We start from the raw sequence: 27,521 nt of genomic DNA, 5'->3' as shown, positions 1-27,521 counted from the left end.
GCTGAGGTTCCCCCTCGTAGGCATCCAATGTCTGCATTATCTCAATGGACATGCTTTAAAACCTTGGTTTTGCGGCCTCCGGAACGGTGCCCACTATACCAGAGTTGGCTGGTTCCATACGTTCCTCCAGGCATACCTCGGCCACTGGAGGAACATTGGGTGGAGAGGTGCAGCAGTAGGCTCAGGCCTGGTAACTTTGGCCACCTTTTTCGGTGGCTTGACGGTATGGCTGGACAGCCCTTCCATCGCAGCAGCGAGATGTTTGAGGTGTTGGTTCTCTAGATAGATATTAAGGCTATGCAGATTTCTGAGAAGAGTCTTTGGAACAAAGGCCTGACAAATCACGCAGTACTTATGGCTGTGGGTGGGCCTTAGGCAGAACATACATAGGTCATGGGCATCCTTATGTGGGATCAGACATCCACACCTACACTTTTCTTTTCTGGATTACATGAACCTGGGCAGGCATGCAAAAGAACAAGAAAAAGGCCCCAACGGGATACTTATCTTTCAATCGCAGGATCTGACGGCAGAGTGAACTGATGTTCAACTGGCAGCAGAGAAGTTCTGAGGAAGGTAAGTGCAAACGTCACTGTTATGGCCCCACGCCCCCTACGGCCAACGTCAGACATCTCACATACCTTGCAGTAACTAAAGCTTTTGTATACTGGCCGGATGTTCAGGTCTCCAGTTGGAGACTAACCAAAGGTTATGAATACTGCAACATGAGAACAGGAGGACATCAGTAGATGTCCTACTGATCACTGTTGGAGTATTCCAAACTGTTCATAGGTTCAAAGAAGGTTACTATGCCAACAACCCTAGAGCCTTTACAAGCCTAGCCATGTTTATCCAGAGTTGCCCCAATTGGTGGTGGATAGGTGAGTGACGTTCGCACAAGTAAGGGTCTATTACAGTTAATAATGACGTCCTCTGTGAAGGATGGACATGGGCGCCATGCCAGGAGTGAATTTGCTGTCACCCAACTTATGTTATCTTGCCAAATAACCTGGATGTCTGGTTGAGTTACCAAAGCCAAAACCTTCCACAGAACCATACATCTGACCTATGATCTAAGCCTGCATGCATTAGGATACAAAAGCAGACATATGTGCATAAACCCTCAGATTATCTCCAAGCAACTAAAGCCTGTAAAAGCCTGAGTAACAAGATAAAATTGTCTGCTAGCAGGAGTCAGGCAAAAAAAGACAGTTGTCGCTGCTGTCCATAAGGAAGAGAATGAGAAATATAAGAAAGGGGAGAAAGGTAGGGTGGGAAAGAATACTGCAACAGTGATCAACAGGACATCTATTACACAACTGTACTATGTCCTTCCTTGGATCACTGTAGCAGTACATTCCAAGCTGCTGGGTTATTTAGAAAGCTTAGGAAGTAAAGAGAATGGTTGGATGAGATATAGCATAACTGTCCAGTAATCCAGAGAGGGCAGACCTGGCAAAGGCAGTTTTGGATTTAGAAACAGCATCTACACTCTGTAATGTGTAGTAAAGGTATGCACATAAGACCAAGCAGCTACTTCTAGGATGGTTTTAGAATCAGTCCCCTTCTAAAAGGCTCTAGATGAGGCTGCTGCTCTAGTAGAATGTGCCTTTGCTGGAGAAGGTAAACACGAATCATGCTGAGTTTAATAAAAAATAATGGATTTAGAAATCCAGTTGGCAACAGCTTGTTTAGAGACCATTTTGCATAACTTGTAATCTTGGCAAGAAAAACAATTGGTCAGACTTGTGGATATCCTTAGTCTCAACCAAGCAGAATCTGAGTTGTCTATGCACATCAAGGTAATGCAGAATTCTCCCTTATTTTGTAGATTAGAAAAAAAGTAGAGAGATTTACAGCCAGACAGAGAGTTAATTTACCACTTTAGGCATAAAGGAAGGATTGGCCCTTAGACACTCTATCCTTATGAAAAATAAGGAAGGGAAGGTTTGCCTTAAGGGCCTGTAGCTTGGAGACTTGTCTAGCTTAGGTAAGGGGCTACCAAAAGTATGGTTTTCCAAGTACAGAAGCAGAGGCTGCTGGCTGGAAAAGGAGGGAAAGGGAGTTTTCCACTAGAAAGTTAATGTCTCAAGCAGATGGGATAGGTTTCATAGGAGGTTTTAGGTGGCGTATGCCTTTTAGGAACTGTTTTACCTCTAGTCTGGACAGAAGAGGAGTACACAGAGGTAGGCATGCAGAAATGGCACAGCGGTGTGCCTTAATAGATGAGTATGCTAGGTTTGGTTTCAACAGCACACACAAATGAGGGCCATCAGGACACTCATCTGTACAGGGTCTGGTTTATGAACACAACACCAAATAGCAATTTTTTTCCATTTGCCTATGTAATATTTCTTGACAGTACGTTTCCTTGCTTCGTGGAGAACCTGCAGCATGTCCTCAGAAAATTTGTCTCCAAAAGGAATTTGAATCCTATTATCTATAATGTCAAGTGGGAATGACAGGTTAGGGTGAAGCAATGAGCCTTTCGGTCATGTGAGCAAATCCGCTGTGAAAGTCAACTTGTTATTATGACCCATGGTTAGGTGGTAAAGGAGGAACCAATGCTGCACTGGCTAAAAGGGAGTCACCAGTAAGATCTCTGGGGTTTCTCTCTGGATCTTTAGTAAGACCTTGGTAAGAAGAGGAAGTGGAAGGAAAGCATACAGGAACCTCCCTTTCCAAGGACAAGTCACTGCATCTACTTTCCAACCCTAAGGACAGTAACCATTGGTGCAAGAGAGAGAAAGTTGTTTGTTGTCGATGGAAGCAAACATTTATCTGTAGGACTCCCTATTTGTCGACTATCCTAGGAAGAACTTGTTCAGAATCCTTTCATAAGGATCTTCCTTAGATCGGTTTAGAACGTCTGTCAGGACATTGTCCTGTGAGATAATATACATGGCTTGGAGGGGCAGATCTGCTTTTGTAGCCTGCTCTCATGCCAAAAGTGCCAGTCTGCACAGTTGATGGGATCTGACCCCCCCCCCCCCCACACACACACACACACTTGTTTATGTACAACATGACAGTGGTATTTGTGAATACTCTTAAGGACCTGGATTCCTTGAGTGGGAGAAGATCTGCAGGGCCTGAAACAATGCCTCCATCTCCTTCAGAATGAAGTCCTCTCAGCTTAGATATGGCGGGCACTTTCCCTGAACTTTCAGGTTGCCTGTCCATGCTCCTCATGCATTGTCTATGTACAATCCCTGTTGCAGTGTCTGCACTTTGAAAGGAAGACCTGGGTTGAGATTTACCTGTAACATCAACCAAAGATTTCCCTCTTTAAGCAAGGCGGAAGTGGAATCTGAGAGTCCAGGGGATGGGAATCTTGGAACTAGGTGGATTTCAGACACCACTGTATCTTTCTCATATGAAGTCTGGCAAAAAGAACCAGGGGTATGGTTGTACCCATAAACCTCAATGCTTTGAGAATTTCGTTGCTTTGCAAGTCTAAGGAGGAAGAAGAGAATGGAAGTAACACAAGAAACTCTGCATCTTGTCTGGCAGAAGAAAGGCCTGCACGACTCTAGTGTCTAATTTGCAGCCCAAGAAAACTAGGTCTTGGGTTTGTTCTACTGTGGACTTCTTTAAGTTGACTGTGAATCGCAGACCCTGAAGCAGGGACAAAGTAAAGTTGAGACGAACCAAGGGGGTGGGGTCTGCTGAGAAGATGGCCTGTATTAACAGGTCATCCAAGTAGGGAATATCTGGATTCCCACAGTCCAGCAGTAAGCTATGATCGGAGTCGAGCACTTTATGAAAACCCTGGGGGCTGTAGAAATCCCAAAGGGCAAAGTAGGGAACTGGAAGTGTGATGTGCAAGTGGAAACCTCAGACACTTCCTGTAGGAAGGGTGAATAAAGATGTGGAGGAAGGTGTCCTTTAGATCCAAAGCCACCAGGAAAGCCTGTGGAAGAATGAGCAGTAAAAGAGTTTGGAGAGTAAACATCTTAAAAGAAAGGACAAAAAGTTTTGAGGGTGGCGAGATCCAGCATAGGTCTCCAAGCTCCTTTGCTTGGTACAAGTAACTGTATGGAATACAACCCTTTTCTCATATACTGTGGGTGAACACGCAGATGGAAGGGAGCAAGTTTATCTGACTGTAAGGAGGAGGAGAAGGGCTACAAATGAATGAAAGGACTTCCTTCCAAGTAAATCTGCACCTCTTCTGAAAAATGGAGAGGACCAATTTGTCTGCATTAAAAAAGGAGCAAGTTTTTAAGGAAGAGGTGAGTCAGTTGGATGGGGTGGTGTGGTGGTGGAGACAAAGTAATCAGGCAGACTTGTCTGGGTAGGGAGGCCTCCCCAACCTACAGTCCCTATCTGGTTTGCTTTGCAATCTTTCCCTAAGCATCTTCTTGACCTTATAACAAGGTTTACACTTCCGGCTGGCAAAAGTGGGCTTTGCAGGGTATTTTCTCTGGTACCTGGGCACAGAAATAAGGAAGATCAGTCTTCAGCCCTTTATGATTTTATCTTGTTCTTGTAAATCTTTAAACAAACTGGCAGTACCTGGAGCAAACAAAAGGTCCCTGTTCAGTGGAGAATCTAAGTTTTATCTACATGTCCTCTGGGAGGGGCTGAGAGCGTAACCAAGCATACCGCCTTACAACAGAACCTGTATAATCTGCTCTGCAGGAAGCTTCTACTGCACCATAGCTGCATTTTATGCTGTGCTTAACCACTTGGGAAGCCTGAGCCACCAGCCTAAGGCTTACTGTTTACTGGCAAGTTCCTCAGGGGAAAACAATGTTTTATATAAATTGCCCAGAACAGACCATAAGTATTTAGTCATTTGGGTCTGAAAAGTCAGATCTCTATAGGCAAAAGTGGAAGCAGTATAAACCTTCCCCAATTTGTCCACTACTCTGTTGTCTTTATCCAGTGGATAGGTACTGCAAGCAGGCAGTAGCTAACATTGTTTGTCAGTAGCCACAGAAAACACAGAAGGGTCTGCCAATGGGCTTTTGTACAGAAATAGAAGTTATGTACTTACCATAACTTGGCATCTGTGTTGTCCAATTTCATTATGCATCACCACTGGGTCCACAGTCAGCCATTTCTTCCAGCTGTACGATTGGGCCTTAAACTAACTCCCTCTCCCATAATGCCCCACTCTTTCATTAACCCCTTAGATCGAGTCAGCTGCCCTCTCAAAAGTGATTTAGGCTTATACTACTGGAAAATCAAAGAGAAAGCAACCACACTAAAGCTCAAACTAGGAACCTATGGATTCCAATATTCTCTCTATCACTCCCAGCTGATTTAGGATGAGGGAAGGAGGGTGGGATGTGATGCATAATAAAGTTGGACAACACAGATGCCAAGTTATGGTAAGTGCATAACTTCTAATCTGATGTTACCCATTTTATTATGAATCACCACTGGGTCAGAGTCCTCAGCTACTTAAATCCTGAGTGGCCCTCAAGGAAGCATATGCCTGAGCACTGCAGAGCTAAAGGATGCTTCGTTATTAGAAATAATGTCCAAGTCATAGTGAGAAGCAAAAGTATGAGACTTGGATCAGGTTGCTGCTGCACAAATTTATTCAATACGAGTTCTTGCGGAGAAAGCAGACGAGTTAGACATGGATATTTTAGAATGAGCTCTAACAGGATGGGGAAGTTGCCTGCCATGCTGGAAATAAATTGCAGAAATGCAATCAGTAATCCACTTGGCTAAAATAATCTTGGATGTGGCTTTGCCCATCTATTTGGTGGAAAGGAGATGAACAACTGTTCAGATTTCTTGTGCGGCTTAGTTCTGTGTAAATAGAAGTGCAACTGTTTATGTATATCCAAGGAGTGCAGCATTATACATTATTAGAATAATTAGGGAATAATACAGGCAAGTGGATGCTTTGGTTAATTGTCTCTGTGGCAACCTTCAGTATAAAGGAAGGATTCTTTCTGAGGGGGACTATCTTTAAAGAAGGTAATGTAAGGCGGCTGGGAAGACCCAGCTTGCAATTCCAACACTCTTCTTGCTGAAGTAATGGCCACTAGAAAGGCAGTCTTCCAAGACAAGAATTTTAAGTCACATGAGCTAGCAGGTTCAAAGGGTCTCTGAGTAAGGCTTTGAAGCACAAGAATGAGATCCCAAGGAGGGGAAGCATCTTTAACTGGAAGCCTGAGATCCAAGTCTTCTCTCATGCAGGTTCTGCATAATCTAGACGTGGGGAGGGAAGACGAAAGATTGCCTTTCCCTACATGAAAATTCGCAATAGCTGCTAGTTGTAATTTTATAGTGGAAAAACTAGCTCTGAAATGAAAAAGTGAACTGAGAAACATAAGAATGTCTGAAATAGGTTCAGAGGTTGGTACTAGACTATCGCCCTAGGGCCTATACAAGCCTAGCAATAACAATTCACTGGCTATTTCTTCTGAAGCCCAAATGGAAAATCTCTATTTACTATTATATACCCCCTTGGTGGAAGACTTCTGAGAGGCAAGTATAATTTCTCGAACTGGGAAGGCCAGCCTGGACTTTCGTAGAATAACTGGAAGTGGAAAAATCAAGCAGTTAATCTCAGGGATTGTAGATTGCGAACCTGATGTTCTGACGTATGAGAAATCAGATCCTGCCTGGGATCCAGTATTCATGGGGGATGCTTGCTGTGAAACTGCAAGAAGGGGAAACGAGGATTAGACTGGACTTCAACCTGCTGGCTTTCTGTAAGACTTGGGGATTCAGAGGATAAGTATACAGGAGACCCGGGGGACAATTATGGACTAAAGCATCCCTGGGTGACTCGCCGGGGGGGGGGGGGGGGTCAGAGCAAAGTACTTACTGCACTTGTGCAGGGGAGAGAAAGTGGTCACAGCAAGGTTGGCCCCAATGGCTGAATATTTGATTCTCCACTGACTGATGCAGGAACCACTTATGCGGACTTAAGATCGATCTGCTCAGCCTGTCTGCCAGAACACTGGACTCCCCCAGAATGTGCGTTGTAATGAGAAAACAGTTTGAAGACATCACCCTGGTATGATTGCCCCCCCCCCGATTGTTGATGTACCAAACAACCAACATATTGTCTGTAAGAATTTCAACTGTTCCCAGAGGAAGGCAGTCCTAAAAGGCTTGCAACGTTAGAAGCACAGCCCTCATGTCCAGGACATTTATGTGCAATTTGGTCTTTGCCATGGACCACGTGCCTTGGACCATCTTTCCCTCAAAATGCCCCCTGACCCCAACAGGGAAGCATCCGTGGTCGCTGTGGCTATAGGTGGGGGAGAGGTGAAGGGTCTGCCCAAATGGAGGTCTGTAAGCATTCACCACTGCACATGACGCCTGCAAATTGGAGTTAGCCTGACTGGCTTTATCAATGGATGATACAGATTAGACCATTAGACCGTTAGGTTCCACTGGAGAACTTGCCTGAAAAATCTGGCTAGAGGTACTAAAATGGCAGCTGACATGGACCCACCCTAGGGCCATGAGGACCAGTCAAGCTGGTGGTGAAGGGGTCTCTAATAACAGCTGAACCTGCTGTCTCAGAGATCTTATCCTCTCTGTGTAGCTTTGCTCAACTGCTTTCCTATGAACTCCATCTGTCCTGCATGGGCGGTAACTTTGATTTCACCAGACTGACTGATTCCCAGGCAACTGAAAAGTTGTAGCATGACCTGAATAGCTCGAGGTAGTTGATGCCTTGTAGGTGCCGTCAGGAGCCAATCGTCTAAATATAGGAACACCTGGAATCCTTGCAGGTGTAGGTGAGCTGTAACCACTGCCATGCATTTGGTGAACATCCAGGGAACAGTGGTGAGACCAAAGGGCAGTTATCTGAATTGGTAATGACTGGCTCCCAGCTGAAGCACAAATGTCTCCTGGAGTGCTTGTCTATTTTGATATGACAGTATGCTTCCTGGAGATCTACAGAACGTATATAAGAGGCAGAATGGACTCCACTGTAACCACGCGGAACTTCAACTTCTTTACAAGCAAACGTAGACTGCTTAAGTCCAAGATCGGATGATGGTCCCCTGTTTTCTTTGGCACCAAAAAGAAGCGCAAATAATTTCGCATCCTTGATGTCCGGTTGGGACCTCCTGGAGGATTCTTTCTAGAAATTTTTGAACCACTAGAAATGCCTTCTCTCTCTGACTGGGTGGCACATCGGGGAGATATCTCCCAGAACTGGGAAGAGGAAGGGAAAAGGGAATATAGTAACCTCTGAAAATTATATTTAACACCGAGTTGCCATTTGTTGTGCGAGTCCAGGCATCTTGGTGTAACGATAGTCTGCTCCTGACTACCTCCAGAGTAGGATAGTTGGGCAACACCTCAGGAGCATTGATAGGGCCTGTCTGAGAAGGGCTCTCTAAAGCCCTGAGTTTGTGGACTTACTCTCCTTCTGGGATGGCATTAACCATTAAAGCCTCTTCCTCTGCCTATAGAAGAGGATTCATCCGGCAAATCAGGGACAGACCCTTGAGAATTACAAAACCACATCTTCCCACTTCACTGCTTCCTGCAGAAGGTCCATTGGGGAAGAAAACTTGATTCCTATGGCAGATAAGGTCTTACCTTCCTGCTTGCTGTAGGTAAAAGCATTTCTTTAACCGACGGTCCAAACAAGGGGGAACCATCAAAGGGGGCATTAATGAATGATGCTTTAAAGGGGTCTGCAAACCCAAAAGCCTCATCCAGACATGCCTCCTAAGGGCTATGCCTGAACTGGCTGCTTGAGAGGTTCATTCCGCAGCATGGGAAATTAACCTCATTGAGGAATTAGTGATGAAGGACATAGTAGTCAGTTGGGGAGATACCTCTTGCGATCCTCCATCGATAAAGACTGCGTCAGAGAGTTAGTGAGCTCCTTAATCAGGTCTCTCTGGAGGTGCGTAAAGTGCACCAAGTAATTTAATGCTCTCAGTGCAAAAGTGGCTCAGGTAAACACGTGCTTCCCATGTCTGTCCAAAGCCCGAGACGCTTTATTCGAGGGATGAACAGAGGAGCTCTATTCAGAGCTCTGTTCGGCAAGCTCCTTCTTAGTGGCTGCCGACACCACAATGGTATCAACTGGGTCAACTTTACTACAGAAAGGATGGTCACTGGGGGGGGTGCTAAGGTACTTATATGTGCATTTAGGGATGGGCTCCATGGTGTCTGGCTCCTTCCAAGCCCAGCAGGGGATAAGGTCAATGAGCTCATCTGCTGGTGAAGTCACCCAGCATGTAGATGGTCCCGTTCCAAAGGCATCCAGGAACAATGACTCCTCAGAGGAAGGGGGTTGGTATGACCAGCCAAACTCTGGCTTCAGTATTTACAAGATATCGCAGAAGTAGATACCATAGGGTGAAGATCTGGGGGGGGGGCCTTCGACCCTCATCAAAGTCAGTGTCCTCTGTTAACTCAAACGGGGAGTGTAGGTGCTTCCTCTTGAGCTGTCTCTTCGGATGCCCCCCCCCCCCATGGGATACTCGAGAGAAGAATTAGAAGCCAAGGGGCCCTTTTGATGAGGGTAGGTCTGGAGGCTCTCCTGACCCACGTTGCCAAAGTGGTTAGAAAAACATTCTACCTTGCACACCTCATCATGAAGGGATTCACATCCAGATCCAAGGATGTCATTGTACCCCTATAATCCTCCCTCATCAGACCCATGATTGAGTACAATGCCCCATTTGGTATGTACCTCATCCGGCATTTGCAACAGCTGGAGAGACCACAAAAGTACCTCACCAAAAGGATCAAGGGTCTCCAACATATGTCTTATTCTGCCAGACTAAAGAAACTTCAGCTCTATTCAGTAGCATACCGCCTACTCAGAGGTGATCTCTGCCTGACGTACAAGGCCATGTCCAATCAGGATCTGATGGACATGCTCCACCTCAAAAAATCCAAATCCATCAGGACCACGAGAGCTAAAGACTTAAACCTCGGCACAAGTATGAATAGGACATGCTGGAAGGATAGATTCATAACCCAGAGGCTTCCCATGCTTTGGAACAGGATCCCAGTTCGTATTAGGCAGTGCCCCTCACTGACTCTCTTCAAGAGAAATCTTGATGAGTGGATGGGAGATCGTAAGTTTACCCCAGGGGTCACATCTGTGTCACTGCTAGACAGGGGCACAGTAAACTAATTCTATTATATAAGGGGACATTCATTGTGTCAACTACTAGACAGAGGCACAGTATTCTAGATTTATTCTGTACATTTTTGTACCATTTCATGGGGTGGCAAAAGCCACATCACTATGGCTAGGCTTACAAATGCCCCAGGGCAGATAGCCTAGTACTATACTATGAAACTATGGAGGGGTTGACTATCGACAGGATGCATGGGAGTAAAGCTTTAATCAGGAGGGGACTGGGTAGGACCTAGGGGAAGAGGGGCCGCATCTCACAGTTTGGAGAAAGTCCTCTTTGCCACCTGGAAGGCAGACTAAGACGGGAGGGCCAGGCCTCCCACCCTAGGATTGAGAGCTACTAAGGGAAAAACGGACAAAGCTACCTCAGATCTGATGCCTCCAGAAGGCGCTGGGCCAGAACTGTCAAGGGCCAAGACTCCCAGGGGAAGGGATGGCTCCGAAAAGGTCTGAGCAAGCAACAACCCCAAGGAGTCTGCAATGACTTCTTGGGTCCAAGACCCACTCCGAGAGTATCAGAGCCAAGCTAGTCTGGGACACTGCCAGAGTCAAAGAAAGGCAAATTCCATGCACTGACTATGGCCCACTTGGGAAAACCAGATCCTAAAACTCCGAAGTCAAGGGCTGGATCAGAGGAGGAAATTGAGTTGTTAGGATTGGAGAAGGAAAGATCTCCTGCTGTATCTTGGCTTTCAGGAAACTCTGCACCATCCTGTCCATGTCTGAGGAGGCATAAGTGTGTGTGGACCTGACCGGACACAGACTGGTCCAAAAAGTCAGAGCAAGGGGAGGGAGATTTGCTCTGGTGTGGAGTATGACTTAGAGATCTGCTATCTGGGTGTTTTGGAACAGAGGAAGCTTGATCCAGAGATGAGGAGCTTAGGATCTGCATCACTTCAGTGGGACCTGAAAGGCTGCTCAGACCAGAGAGCTGTGGATCTGGCAACAAGGAGGTCTTGACTGGTGCCTACTCTACTGGATCAGAAGAGCTTCTCTGATCTGAACAGATGCGACACCAAGAGGGATCCAATGTAGATGGATCCGACAACGTTCGTTGCTTCTCTGGCAGTGAAGTTGTGGACCCTGGGATAGCAGAGGGGGGAACGCTTCTTTGTGACAGCCATTTGAGCTCCAGAGGTCAGTAAGAGGCCTCTTAGAATTAATTTGTTACACCAATCAGCAAGGGCTCAGGGATTGAAGGCCACACAGATGCCAGACTGGACCTCCAAGTGCCCTGACCCAAGACAATAAATGCACCTCTTGTGGGCATCCAACTGGGGAATCTTATACCCACAAGAGGAGCATCTTTTGAACCGGTGCATTTGTCAGAATCTGCTGGTTTGTCTGACATGCTGAAATTAGCAGATGCGCGCGCGCGCACACACACACACACACACACACACACACACACACACACACACACACACAAGCACGCACACACACTAACTTTAACTCTAATGAAAAGATGACAGGAACGTTTTTTTTTTTAAAGGACAACAGGATATTCAAGCATATTGCTCAACCTGCTATCTCTCTTAGTCCTTGTTAGATGATACAGCCTCAAAAAATCAGAACCACAACTTTAAAAAGTAATTCACTCAACTGTTTCACCTTTTAGGCTTGCTACCTTTCCGTACTGTTTTACTTTCACGTTGAAAACCAAGTTGAAAATCCTCTAGCTGGCTCTTATATGATGATGTCACATCTGCCAGAGCTCTTGCTGTAGTTACAAGGACATTTCCTCCCCCAAAGTGACGCAAGCACTCCCTGATTTGCATGCTCTGTAGAAGAGCCAGTGGACCTCCCACACTGTGATGTCAGAGCTGCCTTGCCCAGCCCACTCTTAACCTAACAAAAACTAGCTGGTGCTACGTGGAACTACTTTTAATTATAAGTGTATCTTGTCGAGTGCATTCGTTGGAGGAACTTCTGGAACGTTTGGATTGCCTGCATCTTCTCCTGCATTTTTGTACTTCATTGGTAAGGTAAGTCGAAATTTAGTGATCCCGAGTTTATCAGTGCATAGTGATATAGTTTATGCTTTCTGTTTGTGAGGGTACCTACCACGTGCTTCATTATTATATGCGGCTGCCAACTTTTTATAGCTTATCCTAGTTCTTTTGTGTTTGTTTGCTGCTGTTGGGTTATACTGATGATTATTTGTTACTTTGCTGCTCGGTTCTGTTTTGTATCTAATGCTGGCATCTTCGTTCCGAAATCGACGCGTGTTTGTGTGTGTGAAAGCTGCCTTCTGGTTTCCCATGTCCCATGCAAGCAAGGGGCAAGTGTGTGTGTGTGTGTGTGTGTGTGTGTGTGTGTGTGTGTGTGTGTGTGTATATGCAAGCAAGGGGCAAGTGTGTGTGTGTGTGTGTGTGTGTGTGTGTGAATGCAAGCAAGGGGCAAGTGTGTGTGTGTGTGTGTGTGTGTGTGTGTGTGTGTGTGTGTGTGTGTGTGTGTGTGTGTGTGTGTGTGAATGCAAGGGGCATGTGTGTGTGTGAGAATGCAAGCAAGGGGTGTGTGTGTGTGTGTGTGTGTGTGTGTGTGTGTGAATGCAAGGGGCATGTGTGTGTTCGTGTGAATGCAAGCAAGGGGCAAGTGTGTGTGTGTGTGTGTGTGTGTGTGTGAGTGAATGCAAGCAAGGGGCAAGTGAATGTGTGTGTGTGTGTGTGTGTGTGTGTGTTTGTGAATGCAAGGGGCAAGTGTGTGTGTCTGTGTGTGTGTCTATGTAAGCAAGGGGCATGTGTGTGTGTGAATGCAAGCAAAGGGCAAGTGTGTGTGTGTGTGTGTGTGTGTGTGTGTGTGTGAATGCAAGCAAGGGGCAAGTGAGTGTGTGTGTGTGTGTGTGTGTGTGTGTGTGTGTGTGTGTGTGTGTGTGAATGCAAGCAAGGGGCAAGTGTGTGTGTGTGTGAGAATGCAAGCAAGGGGCATGTGTGTGTTCGTGTGAATGCAAGCAAGGGGCAAGTGTGTGTGTGAATGCAAGCAAGGGGCAAGTGTGTGTGTGAATGCAAGCAAGGGGCAAGTGTGTGTGTGAATGCAAGCAAGGGGCAAGTGTGTGTGTGTGTATGCAAGCTAAGGGCAAGTGTGTGTGTGTTTATAGTGTACCATTTGTTAGCTACTTAACCAAACAGAAAGGAAAATAAGTGCGAGTTTGATGCTTTGCAAAGCAGTGATTATTCCCAGTGCTATGGAGCTTATCTAAATTTGACAGGAGGAGTGCAACAAAAAAAATTCTCCTACTGTAAGGAAGGAAAGGCTGACAAGAAAACAGTACATTAGTTGGGTCACCTGCTGTGAGCTGACAATCACATGCAGATAATGGATCAAATTACCCTTAGCTCTTTGACAGCTAGGGAAGGTAGGTGTGAAGGGGGAGGGGAGATACCTTGAAGAACTAGATTTCAGCCTTCACAAAAGAAATCAAGTTAACATTTCTAAGAAGAAAGAGCAATAAAATGCACTTTTCGATTCTGTTCTGTAGCATTTGCACTGCTTGTGTCTGAAATAGTTATTGAAAAAGGATAACATTTTAACCAAAAGTAGGTGACTATAACAGCAGTGAATGCCTGTAAAATCAGTGCACTGACAGGAGCTTTAGGGAAAAACTGGCAGACATGATGCAATTCTTTGGAGACTGACAATGCACTCTGGGTACTTAGAGGCAGGCTAAACAATCAGAATTATTTCAAGATGCCAGACCCCATGTGGTCAGAGAGAGAAAATGTGTATAAAAATATCTAAAAAGCTCTAAATAGTCCCAGAGTGGTGTTAAAATGTAGGAAACACCAAACCATGATGAAATAAACAAGTGTTTTGAGTCTCTGGGTGCAGTCTTCCTTTAAAAGGAAAAAGGAAAACTGTTGGAGAAAAAAAAAAGGAGGGCAGGAATCTAGTCTAGTGCCAGAGATACATTGAAAGAAATTGGCTAAGAAGGGAGAGGTGGAATAAGGAAGTAAATTTACAAAAGATTTAAGTAGAGAGACTAACTACAATGTACACTTCCACCAGACGAGGTTACAACTGACATACCTCAATGACTGAGCCCTGTTATTTTCTTTCTAATAAGGATCTACTATACACCTTTGAGTCATATGGAAATAATTAAATGAGGCTTGCCTTCTCATTGTTATCAGTAGCTTCAGTTGTTTTGCACACAAGAACCTCAAGCACCATACTAGTCGCATCGTCCTGCTAGTGGACATCTAAAGGCGTTGGGCACACTGCAAGATTCAAAAACTCTATAGGTACATCCAAGTCAGACTAGGCAGTCATGATATCATGCCAAGGCCTCTCAACTTGTTTTTCTTTTGGAAGGACAAGACATCAGGAATGAAAGGGTCCACCATCTTTGTCTGGGTGAGGCATTTAAAGTACTGGTTCTCCAAGTGAGTTAAGTGATGAAAGTCACATGTGTAAGGTTTTAGGAACAACGGACTGACAGATTATACAATTCTTACAGTCAGGCTCTGTGCCTAAACAGAAGAGCCATTGGGAGTGGTGATCTTTGCAAGGAATCTGCCTACCTAAATCTCATTTTCCCCCTTCATGTCTAGCAACTAAGAGCAGCAAACAGCAAAGCAATTAAGAAAAATCAATGACAAGTTCTCCAATGTGGCACTTATCTGAATCAGGCAAGGCCAACAATACCAATGACCACACACTGAAAAGAGGAGACTTATGCTCACATGCCTATTTATACTCCCTTAAGCCCATGGGGAGGGTCATACATTGGACATATGGCTCTATGGAAGGTTTCAGCTTTGGTATAAAAGCCAGATGTCTAGGTCATTCAGTGAGATGACCTAACAGTTTGGAATACTGCAAAATGATCTAAAAAAGGATATCATTCTTGGGTACAGGAGGATTACTCTTCTTGCATCTGCCGTGTCTCCTATCCCCTTTTCAGCACCCTTTTACAATGGCCTCTTCCTGCAGCAATTCCTTCACTCAGGATAACCTTCTATAAAGGGTTCAATGACAGTTTCTATATATAGCAGGAACTTTTCTATGAAAGACAGATCAACTATTACACTGTTTGCGCAATCTTACCTGGAAACAGTCATGTGAGAGTGAGCCCAAACTGCACCTCATCCAAAGAAGTAATATGAACTGTTCTTTAACATGTATGGAGAAAGTACAGTTGTGTACACTTTCCCATAAATGTAGATGTTCTAGTGTATTCACTGTCGCAGTCATCACATTTGGGTTATCTGCTTGCAGTAGCCCTCAGTCGGCCTGATTATCAAAGTCTTGGGTCCTGCATCGGTTGCAGTCTCATCTTCCGTGATGTCAGATAGTCAGGGGTATAAAGTATGCAGCCGATGCCATTACATCAGTTTTTCTTGCCCCAGATGTCAGGTGCCCCCTACCGGAAGCAATTAAATATATACACATATAAGGTTATACCTCCAACAAAAAAGCAAATACACCAAAAAGCTTTTAAGCATAGTAAAGCAGAGTAGAGGTATAGCCAAAAGAAGTCGGGGCTGGAGGGAGAGTAACCAGGACTGCAACAGTGAATACACTCGAACATCTACATTTATGGTAAGTGTACACAACGGTACTATGTTCTTCGTGTTTCACTGTTGCAGTCATCACATTTGGGTTGATTCCCAAAGCTAAGGATGGGAGGTGAATTTAGGTAGCATTAGGAGCAGCCATAAGACACTGCAAGACTGCAGGGGTAAAGCCAGCTCTGGATTTAGAGAAAATTGGCAAATGGTAATGCTTGGTGAAAGTATGTACAGAACTCCAGGTAGCAGCTTCTAGGGTGTCTCTGGTAGGGACACCTCTGAGAAAGGCTGTAGAGGTAGATGCAGCCCTGGTGGAATGGGGTCTAATCCCCTGTGGGATAGGTTTTCCATGGTGCTTATAGCAGAAATGAATGCAATGGCCTATCCATTTAGAAATGGTTTGCTTTGAAATAGCCTTCGCCTCTGCCCCTGCAGCAAACGCCACCAGCAGTTGTTCAGATTTCCTTTGAGGTTTAGTCCTGTCCAAGTAAAATCTAAGTTATCTGCGCATATCTAAGGAGTGCAGTATCCGTTCCCCTTTGTTCTGTGGATTAGAAAAGAAGGTTGGCAAATGAATGGACTGATTAAGAGCCACACTGGAAACCACCTTGGGCATGAAAGAGGGATTGGTCTTGAGGGACACCCTGTCCCGCATGAAAGATGATGAAGGGCTCCACTGTCATAAGGGCCTGTAATTCAGACACCCTTCTTGCTGAAGTGATTGCTAAAAGGAAAGCTGTTTTCCAAGAAAGGAATTTTAACTCTGCAGTTGGAGCTGGCTCAAAAGGAGGAAGAGTGAGATTTTCCAATACAAAGTTAAGGTCCCAGGCTGGGGTTGGGGCTCTCCTGGGTGGTCTTAAGTTTTTGGCCCCTCTGAGGAACTGCTTGAGCAGTGGATGAGAAAAGAGGGGGTGGTTCTGTGTTGTAATGAGATGAAATGGCTGAGGCGTGAATTTTGTTGGAGGAAATGGAAAGGCCTTTGTGAAGCATCTCAGTTAAGTATTGAAGAATCTGAGGTAAACTGGGTGCTGCTGTGGCCATCCCTTGAGTTTTGTTCCAGGCACAGAATGTTTTCCATTTTTTCAGCATATGATTTTCAAGTACTAGGCCTCCTTGCCTCCAAAATGACATCCAACCCTTGTTTACTGAGGGACAGTAATGGAGAGATTAGCTAATTAGCCAGGCTGCCATGTTCTGGGTCTGAAGCTGGGGGTGCAGAATCTGGCTCTCCTGCTGTGACAGCAGGGTAGGGGTCTGAGGCAGGTGCCATGGGGTTAGCTGTGACACACTGCGCAACAGGGGGTACCAGTGTTGGCGTGGCCAGTTTGGTGCAATCAGTATCATCCTTGGCTTGTCCTGTTTGATCTTTAGTAGTACTTTGGAGAGGAGAGGCAGAGGAGGAAAGGCATAAACTGATAGATTTTTCCAGCTGAAGGACAGAGCATCCACTTTCCAAGCTTGTTTGTGGGGAGTCCTTGTGCAGAATTTGTCCAATTGGTAGTTCTGGGGGGAGGCAAACGGGTCTATATCTGGGCTCCCCCATCTGTTGATCAACATGCTGAAAGTCTTGGTTCCAGTTTCCACTTGTGTGGGTCCATGAGATTTCTGCTTAGTTTGTCTGCCAGTGTATTTAGTTTTCCTGGCAGGAATGAGCCTGTAGATGCACTTGGTAGCTCAAGGCTGTGTTCCACAGTGCCATGGCTAGTCTGCAGAGGGGGTAAGAATGGGTACCCCCTGCTTGTTTATGTACCACATAACAGTAGTGCTGTCCGTCTTTACCATTAATTGTCCTGGAAGAATGTGGTCCTTGAAAGCTGTCAGAGCATTCTGTACAGCTAACATTTCTTTTTGATTGATATGGAGGTGCATTTGACTTGGGTTCCATTTGCTCTGAATTCACTTTCCTGCCAGGTGAGCCCCCCTATGCATAGTCATATGAGTCTGTTGTTAGGGTTTGGGAGGCAGGGGGTAGAGTGAATGGTAGTCCCTTGTTTTGGTGGCAGGCCTCTGCCCACCAAAGGAATTCTAACCGTAAGCAAGGTATGACAGGAAAAATTGCTTCTAGATCCTGAGAATGTTGACACCATACGCTTTTTAGATACCACTGTAGTTTCCTCATATGCAGTCTTGCATATGGAATTAGTAGAATGCACGAGGCCATGAACTCCAAGGCTTGCAGTATTTGCCTTGCAGATAGCAGGGTTTTTGTGGCCACTAGTTTGAAGTAAGTTGTCAAATTAGTTTCTCTGGCATGAGGAAAGCCATCTGGGAAGTTGTGTTCAAGCTTGCTCCCAGGAATATAATTTGTTGACAGGGTACCAGATGTGATTTATTTTAGTTTATGGTGTACCCCAGACAGGTTAACACCTTTTGTACAAATGCCAGATGAGTCAAAAGTATATCCTGGCTTTCTGCCTGAATTAGACAATCGTCCAGGTATGGGTATATTTGAATATTTCTTTGCCTGCAAAATGCAACGACGAGAGCTAGGCACTTTATGAATACCCTGGGAACAGTGGGATAAGCCAAAGGGCAGTGCAGAGAACTGACAGTGCATGCAGCCTGCTTTGAAGCATAGGTATTTTCTGCAAGATTCCCTGATTGGGATGTGCAGGTAGGCTTCCTTTAAATCCAGTGTTGCCAACCTAGCATCTTTGCCTATCATGGAAAGCAACAGGGGAAGAGTTAGCATCTTGAATTTTGGAATCGCCAAAGAGGTGTTTAGGATAGAAAGGTCCAGGATAGGACGCCATGAGTTGTCTTTCCTGGGTACCAGGAAAAGTCTTGAGTAGAAACCTTGTCCCTTTTCCTCTTCTGGTACAGTCTGAACAGCCTTTAATCTTAAGAGACAGTACTTGCTTTTGAGCCTCTGCCCACTGACATGGGGATAGATCTGGCCAACTGTTTGGGGTTGGTAACGTGTGGAAGTGAAAACTATATCCTTGGGAAACTACCCAGAACACATGTTTTTTTTTAAACATAATGAGTTCCCAGTTTTTTGCTTGCAGAGCAATCTTTCCCCCTAAAGGAGCAGTCAGTTGAGAAGTGCTTGGAAGTTTTAAAGTTAAGTCATTGAGACAGCTTACCATAGGGGGGAGTCTTACTACTCCCTGATTTGGAAGTGGGACCCCCCCCCCCCCACTGCTTAATCCTGTGCGAACCCTGGGACTGAAGTCTGGGTGTTCTGCTGGTTCTGGGTTTGAACGGGGAAGGCCTGGAAAAGGCAGGAAAGGACCAATTTTTTGAGGGCCAATGCCTACTAAATCTTGGAGGCTGCACTTGTAAGAAATCTTAACAGTTTGCATAGATTTAGCTTTTCCTCCTTTTTAAGAACTTCTGCTTTGTTGCCAAACAGGCAGTCCTGATTTAAGGGAGCATCCAGCAATTTAGTTTTAACATGATCTGGCAAAGATGGTTCCTTAAGCCAAACATGCCTTCTAAGTACAGACCCAGTGACAGGAGCCCTGCAAGATGCCTCTAGTGAATCAAAACCACATTGCAAAGTATATTTTCCAACCTGTTCAGTAGAATGCATTAAATCCTGTAAGTCCTTACTTTCAGCACAATCAGGAATTAACAATGTTCTGTTTAAGCAATCCAATAATATGCTGCTGATACTTTAACATATGAAACTGGCAATTTAAGGCCCTGATGGCCAAGGTTGCAGAGGTGTATACCTTCTTACCCCCTCTATCCAGGGCCCTGGAATTTTTGTCAGAGGGGGTAGGATTTTTGGCAGCAGTAGCCTTAATGCCCTTGGGTCTCCGTGAAATGGTCTCAGGATCCGCAATAGGATTTTTAAAAAGGAACTTGTGAGAATCACGAACCCTGTAATATCCATCAGGCTTTCTGGGAGCAGGAGGTAAAGAATCAGGGGCCAAGCTAGACTCCGAAAAGGCATCGTCAACAATGTCCAGCACAGAAGGGATAGCTAAAGGCCTGTGTTGGGGCAGAAGTAAGAGATCTCTAAGCTTCTTTTTTAGAATCAGAGTAATCCTGGCTTTCCCAGTGAAAATGCTCCCTACGAGTATGCAAGGTTTCACCAAAAGAAAAATCCTCTGGGGAGAAGCAGAGGAAATAGAGTCCTCTGCATCAGAATCCTCATAGGTAGATAAGGGTAAGTCCTGGTCCTCAGAGGAGACAGAAATTTCAGAATCCTGGTCAGAAGTATCATAAGCAAATTCAGTCCTAGGTCTCTTAGAGGGGGAAGGTTGGCTTCCCCTGATTAAAGTAATAAGGTCTTCTGCCATTCTTATCATTTGTTTTTTTAGGCACAGAGGCCTGACCATGCGGTCTGGGCGTCGGTTTCCTAAGCATGGCTCGAGTTTAAGGCCTTGAAGAAGAAGATGGCGTAGGTTTAATATACAAGTCAGTAGGCCTGAATACACCCTCAGAAGCCGGTGCCTGCACACCGGCAACGGACCCATCCAGGGTAGAGACATCCGCAGGTTCCCCAGTTGAAGCATCTCACGGCATACTCCGAATGGGACTCAGTAGAGGCCTGCAAATTTGAAGTAGTGGGTATCAGGGGCTGCGAAAGTGCCTCATTGAGTACTGGTGACTAGCTTACGAGAAGCATCTTTCGACCTAGGCTGCCTGTCTCTGTCTTTATCTTTGCATTTTTTCAGAATGTCGGTAGTCGGGTGGCTTACCGAAGACATATCTGGATAATTGAACAGAGTACCAAAGTACTTAGAAATGAAAATATGCAGACGACGAATAATTCGTGGTTTAGACATAAAACTGACAGCGAGGTACGTCGTGGTCAGGGCCTAGGCAAGGAATACAGTATGAATGAAAATCTTTGAGGTATTTGCTTTCCACAAGAAATACAATTATTAACTTTTACTGACACCAGTTTAGAGCAAGAAAAAGTTTCCCCAACAGGGTACTTAGCTTTAGTTGAAGACTTTGGTTCTGAAACTCGAAAACAAAAATTTCAGGAGTCGGCCGATCGGCACTTGCGAACTGCTTCTGCTTCGGGCACCGCACAGCAAGAAAGACTGATGTAATGGCGTCGGCTGCATGCTTTATACCCGACTACCTGATGTCATGGAAGATGAGACAGCAACCGATGCAGGACCCAAGACTTTGATAATGAGGTGGACTGAGGACTACTGCAAGCAGATAATCCAAATGTGATGACAGCAACAGTGAAACATGAAGAACATTGGAGAGATTGTTGCCCTTCCCTAGTATTTTCTGCTACAAAAAGGAACTGAAAGCACTGCAGGCTGTGCTCCCTTTTCTACAGAACATATTACTAACAGCTATGGTTTGGAGAAAACACAAGTGACACTCCAGAGATGTCAAAAGGTCTGAAACTCAGACTGGACGAAAGGACACTTGCAGCTAATTTGTAAGCAATAAGAATACTACAGCAGCATGGATTCCTGTGATGAATATCTAATTTACTAGAGATGCTGTAAATGATTCAGTGGCTCAAACAGCTGTGTAACCTTCAATTCACCAGGTATCACATTCATCTTTGGTGCATTAGGCTGTGGGTTCTATTCATACACCAGACAGTTGGATTATTTTTACAATACTGACACTTCAGGGCTGCATAAACGGGGTGCTACACTCCTGAGTGTGCTATCCTTCAGATGAGATGTTAAACTGAGGCCCCACCTGCCTGAGTTGGTGGTATCGCAAATGAATGTATAAGATTCCAGTATACAGTAGGGGAAGCCCCCCCCCCCGTACCCTGGCCAAATTTCCCCTAGTTAGTATAAATCACCTCAGGTCTACCACAACGAGAGGCCACTGACCTTGTGTTACCAACACAATCAACAAAGTATAAATAAATAAACAAATACTCCAAAAAAAGCATATTACCTTACACTAATGCTTACTGCGTTAAAAGTCTAACACACACACTTTTTGTGCAAGGTAGCATATATCACACATACACTCACCTAATTACAAACACAGGTATAAATTCAGAATCAATCAAAAAAGGAAAAAAATATCACCAATATCGACAAACCACCCGAGACTTGTCTTACAGTGTGCATAACTTCATCTGATGATGGGTTTTGGTGGACAAGTCGAATGGTTTGGCAGTATGTTTTCCTTTTTTGATGGGTTTGTGGATTGACTTTTTCGTTGATTACAAATTCAGAATAAAATTTTTTGTTTTTGCACTACAGTTACAGTTTATATATTAGCAACCAAGAACTTAACGTTTGCATTTACACCTACTATGAGGTGCATGTAGTTCTGAACATCTTTATCTTGAAAAAAACACACTCCAACTCAAACAACTAAAAGCAGCACTTACCTTGCAAACGTTATGCAGACACTCTGTTGTGACTGGCTGGTACACCAATTCCTGACAGCAAATGCACATAAACGTCTGTTCCACTCGCCTTAGGAAATTCTGATGTGGAACAAAAAGTTAACATGACAATTTAAAATATATATGCATGAAAAGTGATGAAAAAATAAGACTCTCAAATTTATTAAAACAGCTGAATAAAATGTTAGTTCTAAAAGTAAAAACTCAAGCGGAAAACTTCCAACAGTAAAATTAATGAATACTTACAACTCCCTAGAAAGCATATGTGATATTTTTTGTAATTTCCAAAATAAGAAAAAATTTATATAGAAAACAATTAACTTCACTCAAAAATTAGATCTATTCATCAGTTAACAGGGTAAACAAACTAATGAAGCGGTTCACTGCAAACCTGGGTAACAAGGGCAGAGGTGAATGCAATACCTCTACCTTTTTCCTCTCTTCATTTTATAACTTTCTATCTGAATACATCTCAAGGTCCAGAATTTTGCTTCACATTTTTGGACTGTCCATCATTAAATGCCTGCTTTTCTGGGCATTAGATGATTGCCATCACTAAATAATAACAGATACTTGAGTTTTCAACTTCAGATCATTCAGGAAATGCATGTCAATTCTAGCAACTGTTAGGTTATAACAGCAGCATTTACAAATTGTCCCTGATTTTGCCCCCTCCCCCAATTCTGGCTTTGTTTCAGATTTCTTGAGCAAAATTGATATAGGTGTGTGTGTGTGTGTGTGTGTGTGTGTGTGTGTGTGTGTGTGTGTGTGTGTGTGTATATATATATATATATATATATATATATATATCTATATATATATCTCTCTATATATGGGTCTAGGACACATGCTTGACTAGCATATGTCCGAATCACAAAACATCGAATACACATACAGCGAACAACATCAAAGCTTCCGTGTATGTGTAGCTCAAAAAAAAATCTACGTTTCTGCAGGGGGGCTTCACCCCCCATACCCCCCCCTACTTTATTAATCTCACTCCGAGATTACACTACAATGGGGAAAAGGGAATTATTCTGATCTACGAAACAGGCACACATACACAGAAGCACTTGTCGATGTTAAGCGCTTTCATATATTTGTGTTCGATGTTTTGTGATTCGGACATATGCTAGTCGAGCATGTGTCCGGATCCCATATATATATATATATATATATATATATATATATATATATATATATATATATATACACACACACACACACATATACTTGTATACCTGTATATGTATGTGTGCACACACAAACATCTGAGAGACAGAAACACCTGTCTGCAGCTATCCACATATATCCTTCAGTGTGTGTTTGTGCATTTATATACATACGTATACACACGTATCAAAGTAACACTTCACGATGCAGACCCTCAAAATACTGATAGATTATTAAGAACTATGTATTATGAACTAAGTGCCAAATAAAGACTTTCATAACATTAACAAAAACAGCCAAATCCAACAGTAAATAAATCACAAAAATTATAAACTGAACTAAAACAAAAACAATCCAAGCCCACAGCAATACCATAGGACATGGTTTGCCTCAATACTGGTAGTGTTACAGAAAAGGTTTTTCTATGGTAAAGCGCAGGTTTAGGGTTAGCACACATTAGCAAAGTGAGCTGGGGGCTTCACCCCCTCCCCAGCACCACCTTACTACTGTGTGCTAACCCTAACCTTGCAGCTTAACTTACCTTAGAAAGAAATCCTTTCTGCAGCACTACCATTACAAAAGAAAGACTTGGAGGCACCAACACATGCACACAAAACAAGAATGCACAACACTAAAGCTACCCCCCCTTACTTAACCCTTATTCTATCCCCAACACTCCTACACTCACAGTGAAAAGTTATGTACTTACCATAACATTCCATCTTTATTGTCAATTTTCATTTCTTCTCACATATGGGTTTGGATCCAATCGGTCGGATCTGACTCTGCTGTTACAATAGCTCGTGGCAACCAAAAAGTTCTTGGGCACCTCCACTTACCAATAATGCATCCATCCATGTTACCTCAGATCTTGTTTTCTAAGGCTATCTTATGTAGGAGTACAAAGCAGAGTAAAAAAAGAAAATTTCACAAAAATTACCACAGTGAGACCACTTCTGGAGTATGAAGAAATACAGCCAATCTACCAATATGGAACTTCCCGCTCTACCAGGAGAAAAGGACTATGGCTTGGAGGGAGGAGATGTGGGGAGAAATGAAAATCGACAACACAGATGAAACATCATAATAAGTACAACACTTTTGTCTGACAATCAATTTTCTTTTCATCCTCACATATGGAACAGAGTCCCTAGCTACATTCATCTTGGGTGAACTCATGCAAGGATGTTCCTCAGAACTATTGAACAAAAGAGGCCCTTCTCCTGGAGATGAAATCCAATTTGTAATGTGTGATAAAGGTATGATTATTAGCCCATGTGGCCGCTCCACAAATTCCGTCCATGGATGCATTAGAATGAAAAACTGCAGAAGTGGTCATGGCCCTGGCTGAGTGAGCTCGAACAGGTTTGGGAAGATCTATACCTTGTTTGGAATAGATGAAGGAAATGCAATCAGACAGCCATTTTGCTACAGTAACTTTGGATACTGGAAGTCCCTTCCTAGGGTCTGCAAAGGAGATAAATTAATGGTTTGCCTTCCTAAACTCTTTTGCCCTGTGGAAATAAAAATGTAATTGCATATGGACCTACATCAAATGCAGTACGTACTCATCGTTGTTGCTGAAGTTAGGAAAGAAAATGGGATGTTAATGATTCAGCTGATATTGGACTCAAACAACTTTAGGTAAAAAGGAGGGGTTGGTCCGCAAGGAACCTCTGTCTTCATGGAAAATCAGGTATGGAGGTTGGGAAGATAAGGCCTGATATCTCTGACCGTCATCTAGCAGATGTAATGACTACTAGGAAGATGGTCTTCCAAGACAAAAATTTTATATTGCATGTCGCTGCGGGTTCAAATGGGGGCTAGAGAATAAAATACAGCACTAAGTTTAGGTCCAGTGGAGGGGAGGGGTCCTTATGAAGTGGTCTTAGCAAAAGGATTCCCTTCAAAAAGGCTTTGCAGAGTTTGTGGGAGATCAATGAGGAGTTATCTTTCCCAATGTGAAAATCAGAGATTGCTGCTAACTGCACTTTAATTGTAGAGACAGCTGCACCACTATCAAAAATGTGAGCCAAGAATTCAAAGAGAGTGGATTGGTGCAGTGAAGGGATCTACATCAAGCTGTGAGCACAGGATACAAATCCTTTCCATTTGCCCCTATAAAGTTTTTGAGTGGAAGGTTTATGTGAAGCTAGTAAATTATGACTGACTGGGGAGGAGAGCAAAGGCTGTTTGGCTATTAATGGAATTGGAGAAACCAAGCCATCAGCTTAAGGTTGAACAGACTGGGATGACTCATTCCTGTTGGATGTGGCAGTAGGTCTGGATTGGGATCCAGAGTCCAAGGTTTTCTCTGTAAATGAGGCCAAAGGAAGGGAAACCAGATCTGTTGAGGTCAAAAAGGGGCAATGAGGATTACTTTTCTCATCAACCCGTTTGCTTTCTGGAGAAATTTGGGGATCGGGGGGGGGGGGGCATACAGTACACCGGGAGGCGAATTGTGTATCAGAGCATCCCTCTGACTCCTAGTCGGGGGAATTAGGGCAAAGCAGCTGCTGCATTTGTTGTTCATGGGGGATGCAAAGAGGTCACAGCAAGGCACATCTGTGGAAAATTTCTTTCACCACTTTCTGGTTGAGGGATCATTCATAAAGCATGAGAATGGATCTGCTCAGCCTGTCCACTATCACAGTGGACTTTTCACAAATATGCATTGCTACAAGAGAACGTTTGAAGAGATTGCCGACTGCCAGACCTGGAGCACTTCTTGAACAGGGGCATGATGTGGTTCTTTCCCATTTAGGTACCAAACCACCGTGATGTCGTCTGATTGAATTGCCAACGTTCCTCAAGGGAGAGCATTCTGAAAGGCCTGCAATGCTAGAAGCAACGCTCTCTCATCTCCAGGGCATTTATGTGTAAACTGGCCTCATTGGCAGACCATGTGCCATGGACTGTCTTCCCTAGATAATGCCCCCCCCCCCCCATTTGGGAAGCGTCCGTCACTGTGGCCTGCAGCTCTGGGGGAATAAATCCATCAGAAGAGATCTCTTTTGCAGGTATCTATAATGAGAATCTGGTAAGACACAAGGTGGTGGAGAACTGACCACTGTGCAGCTAGTAACCACTGTAGTATTCGCATGTGATATCTCATTAGCGGGACCAGGGTTATAGCTGCCACCATTGATCCCAGAGTTTGTGGGATGCAATGGACAGCTATTATCCTATTTTGAAGCAGCTTTTGAGTTTGGCTTCTGACTATCTGTACCCTAGAGCATGGAAGTTTTGTGATCATCTGGCTCACATCTAGGACTGCTCCTATAAATTCCAATGTTTTGGAAGGCTCCAGCCAAGATTCTTCATAATTTATGGTTATGCCTAACTCTGCACAGGAGTGGATCACCGAGTCCTTTGCTTGGATAAGTAGATACCTGGTTGGGCCAGAAATGCACCAGTCGTCTAAACAGGGAAACACATGGAATCCTTGCCATCTCAGGTGAGCCGCTACCACTGCCATACATTTAGCGAACACTCTGGAAGCGGTAGGGAGATCAAAGGGAAGTGCTCTTAACTGACAATGATTGGCTCCCAACCAGAAGCATAAACGCCTTCTGGATCGCCTGTCCATCTTTATATGGTAGTACTCATTCTGAAGGTCTAGAGCACATCCAATTGCCCTGTTTCAAAGAAGGAAGTATGGACTGTACCATCACCATTCAGAACTTTTGGAGTTGAATTGACTTTAGTCTGCTGAGATCCAGTATTGGTCTCCAGTCCCCTGTTTTCTTCGGAACTAAAAATAACCGTAAGTTCCAAATCCTCTCTGGTCTGGGAGGACCTCTTGGATGACTCTCTTGTCCAGCAGTTTTTGTATCTGAACAACTGCACGATCCCTTTGACTGGGTGGAACATCCAGGATTTTCTTGGTTGGGAGAGGTGTGTGGAGAAAGGGTATTGGGTAACCTCTGGATATTATCCTCTGCACCCATACACTGGTGCTTTGTTTAGCCAGGCTCTCTAGTGCAGGGATAGTTTATCCCCGCTTGCCTCCAGAGGTGCGCAATTGGGCCTCCTTTCATGAGTGTTGAAAGGGTTTCCTAAAGAAAGGTTCTCTGGAACCTTGGTTCTGCAGATGACCTCTGTCGCAAGGGTGGTCTCTTCCAGAATTGTTTCCCCCTCTGCCTCTGGGGGAACTCCCTCCACGTGTGTCAAGATAAGACCATTGCGATTTTTTGAACCACATTTTGCCACCACCTCTGACTCTTTGGATATGGTCTCTGAGGGGTGGAAAAAGGTATACCCATGGCAGAAAGGGCCTTACCCTCCTTTTCACATCTGGATAGCGTATCTTTAACTTTGGGACCAAAAAAGGGAAGTGCTGTCAAACAGAGCGTTGAAGAGGACTTAAAAGGCTCTACAAAGTTGCAAAGGCACATCAAGGCATGCCTCTTCATAGATATGCCTGAACCCACAGATC

The 27,521-nt window shown here is 44.3% G+C and overlaps 1 protein-coding gene across 1 annotated transcript in view; it reads right to left on the bottom strand.

The window, feature by feature from the left end:
- The window catches only part of UHRF2 (ubiquitin like with PHD and ring finger domains 2), a gene marked incomplete in the record, with an annotated part of 1,200,358 nt that overhangs the window by 56,443 nt on the left and 1,116,394 nt on the right, over positions 1-27,521 (bottom strand). Inside the window, 1 exon segment of the mRNA XM_044061084.1 lies at positions 21,893-21,991. Within this exon segment, the coding sequence (XP_043917019.1) occupies positions 21,893-21,991 (99 nt within the window).

The sequence above is a fragment of the Protopterus annectens genome, chromosome 2.part0, assembly GCF_019279795.1.
Source record: "Protopterus annectens isolate FY-2018-M chromosome 2.part0, PAN1.0, whole genome shotgun sequence".
Lineage (NCBI taxonomy): Eukaryota > Metazoa > Chordata > Ceratodontiformes > Protopteridae > Protopterus > Protopterus annectens.
Note: the sequence above shows the minus strand (reverse complement) of the source record. Positions and strands in the feature narration are given on the sequence as shown.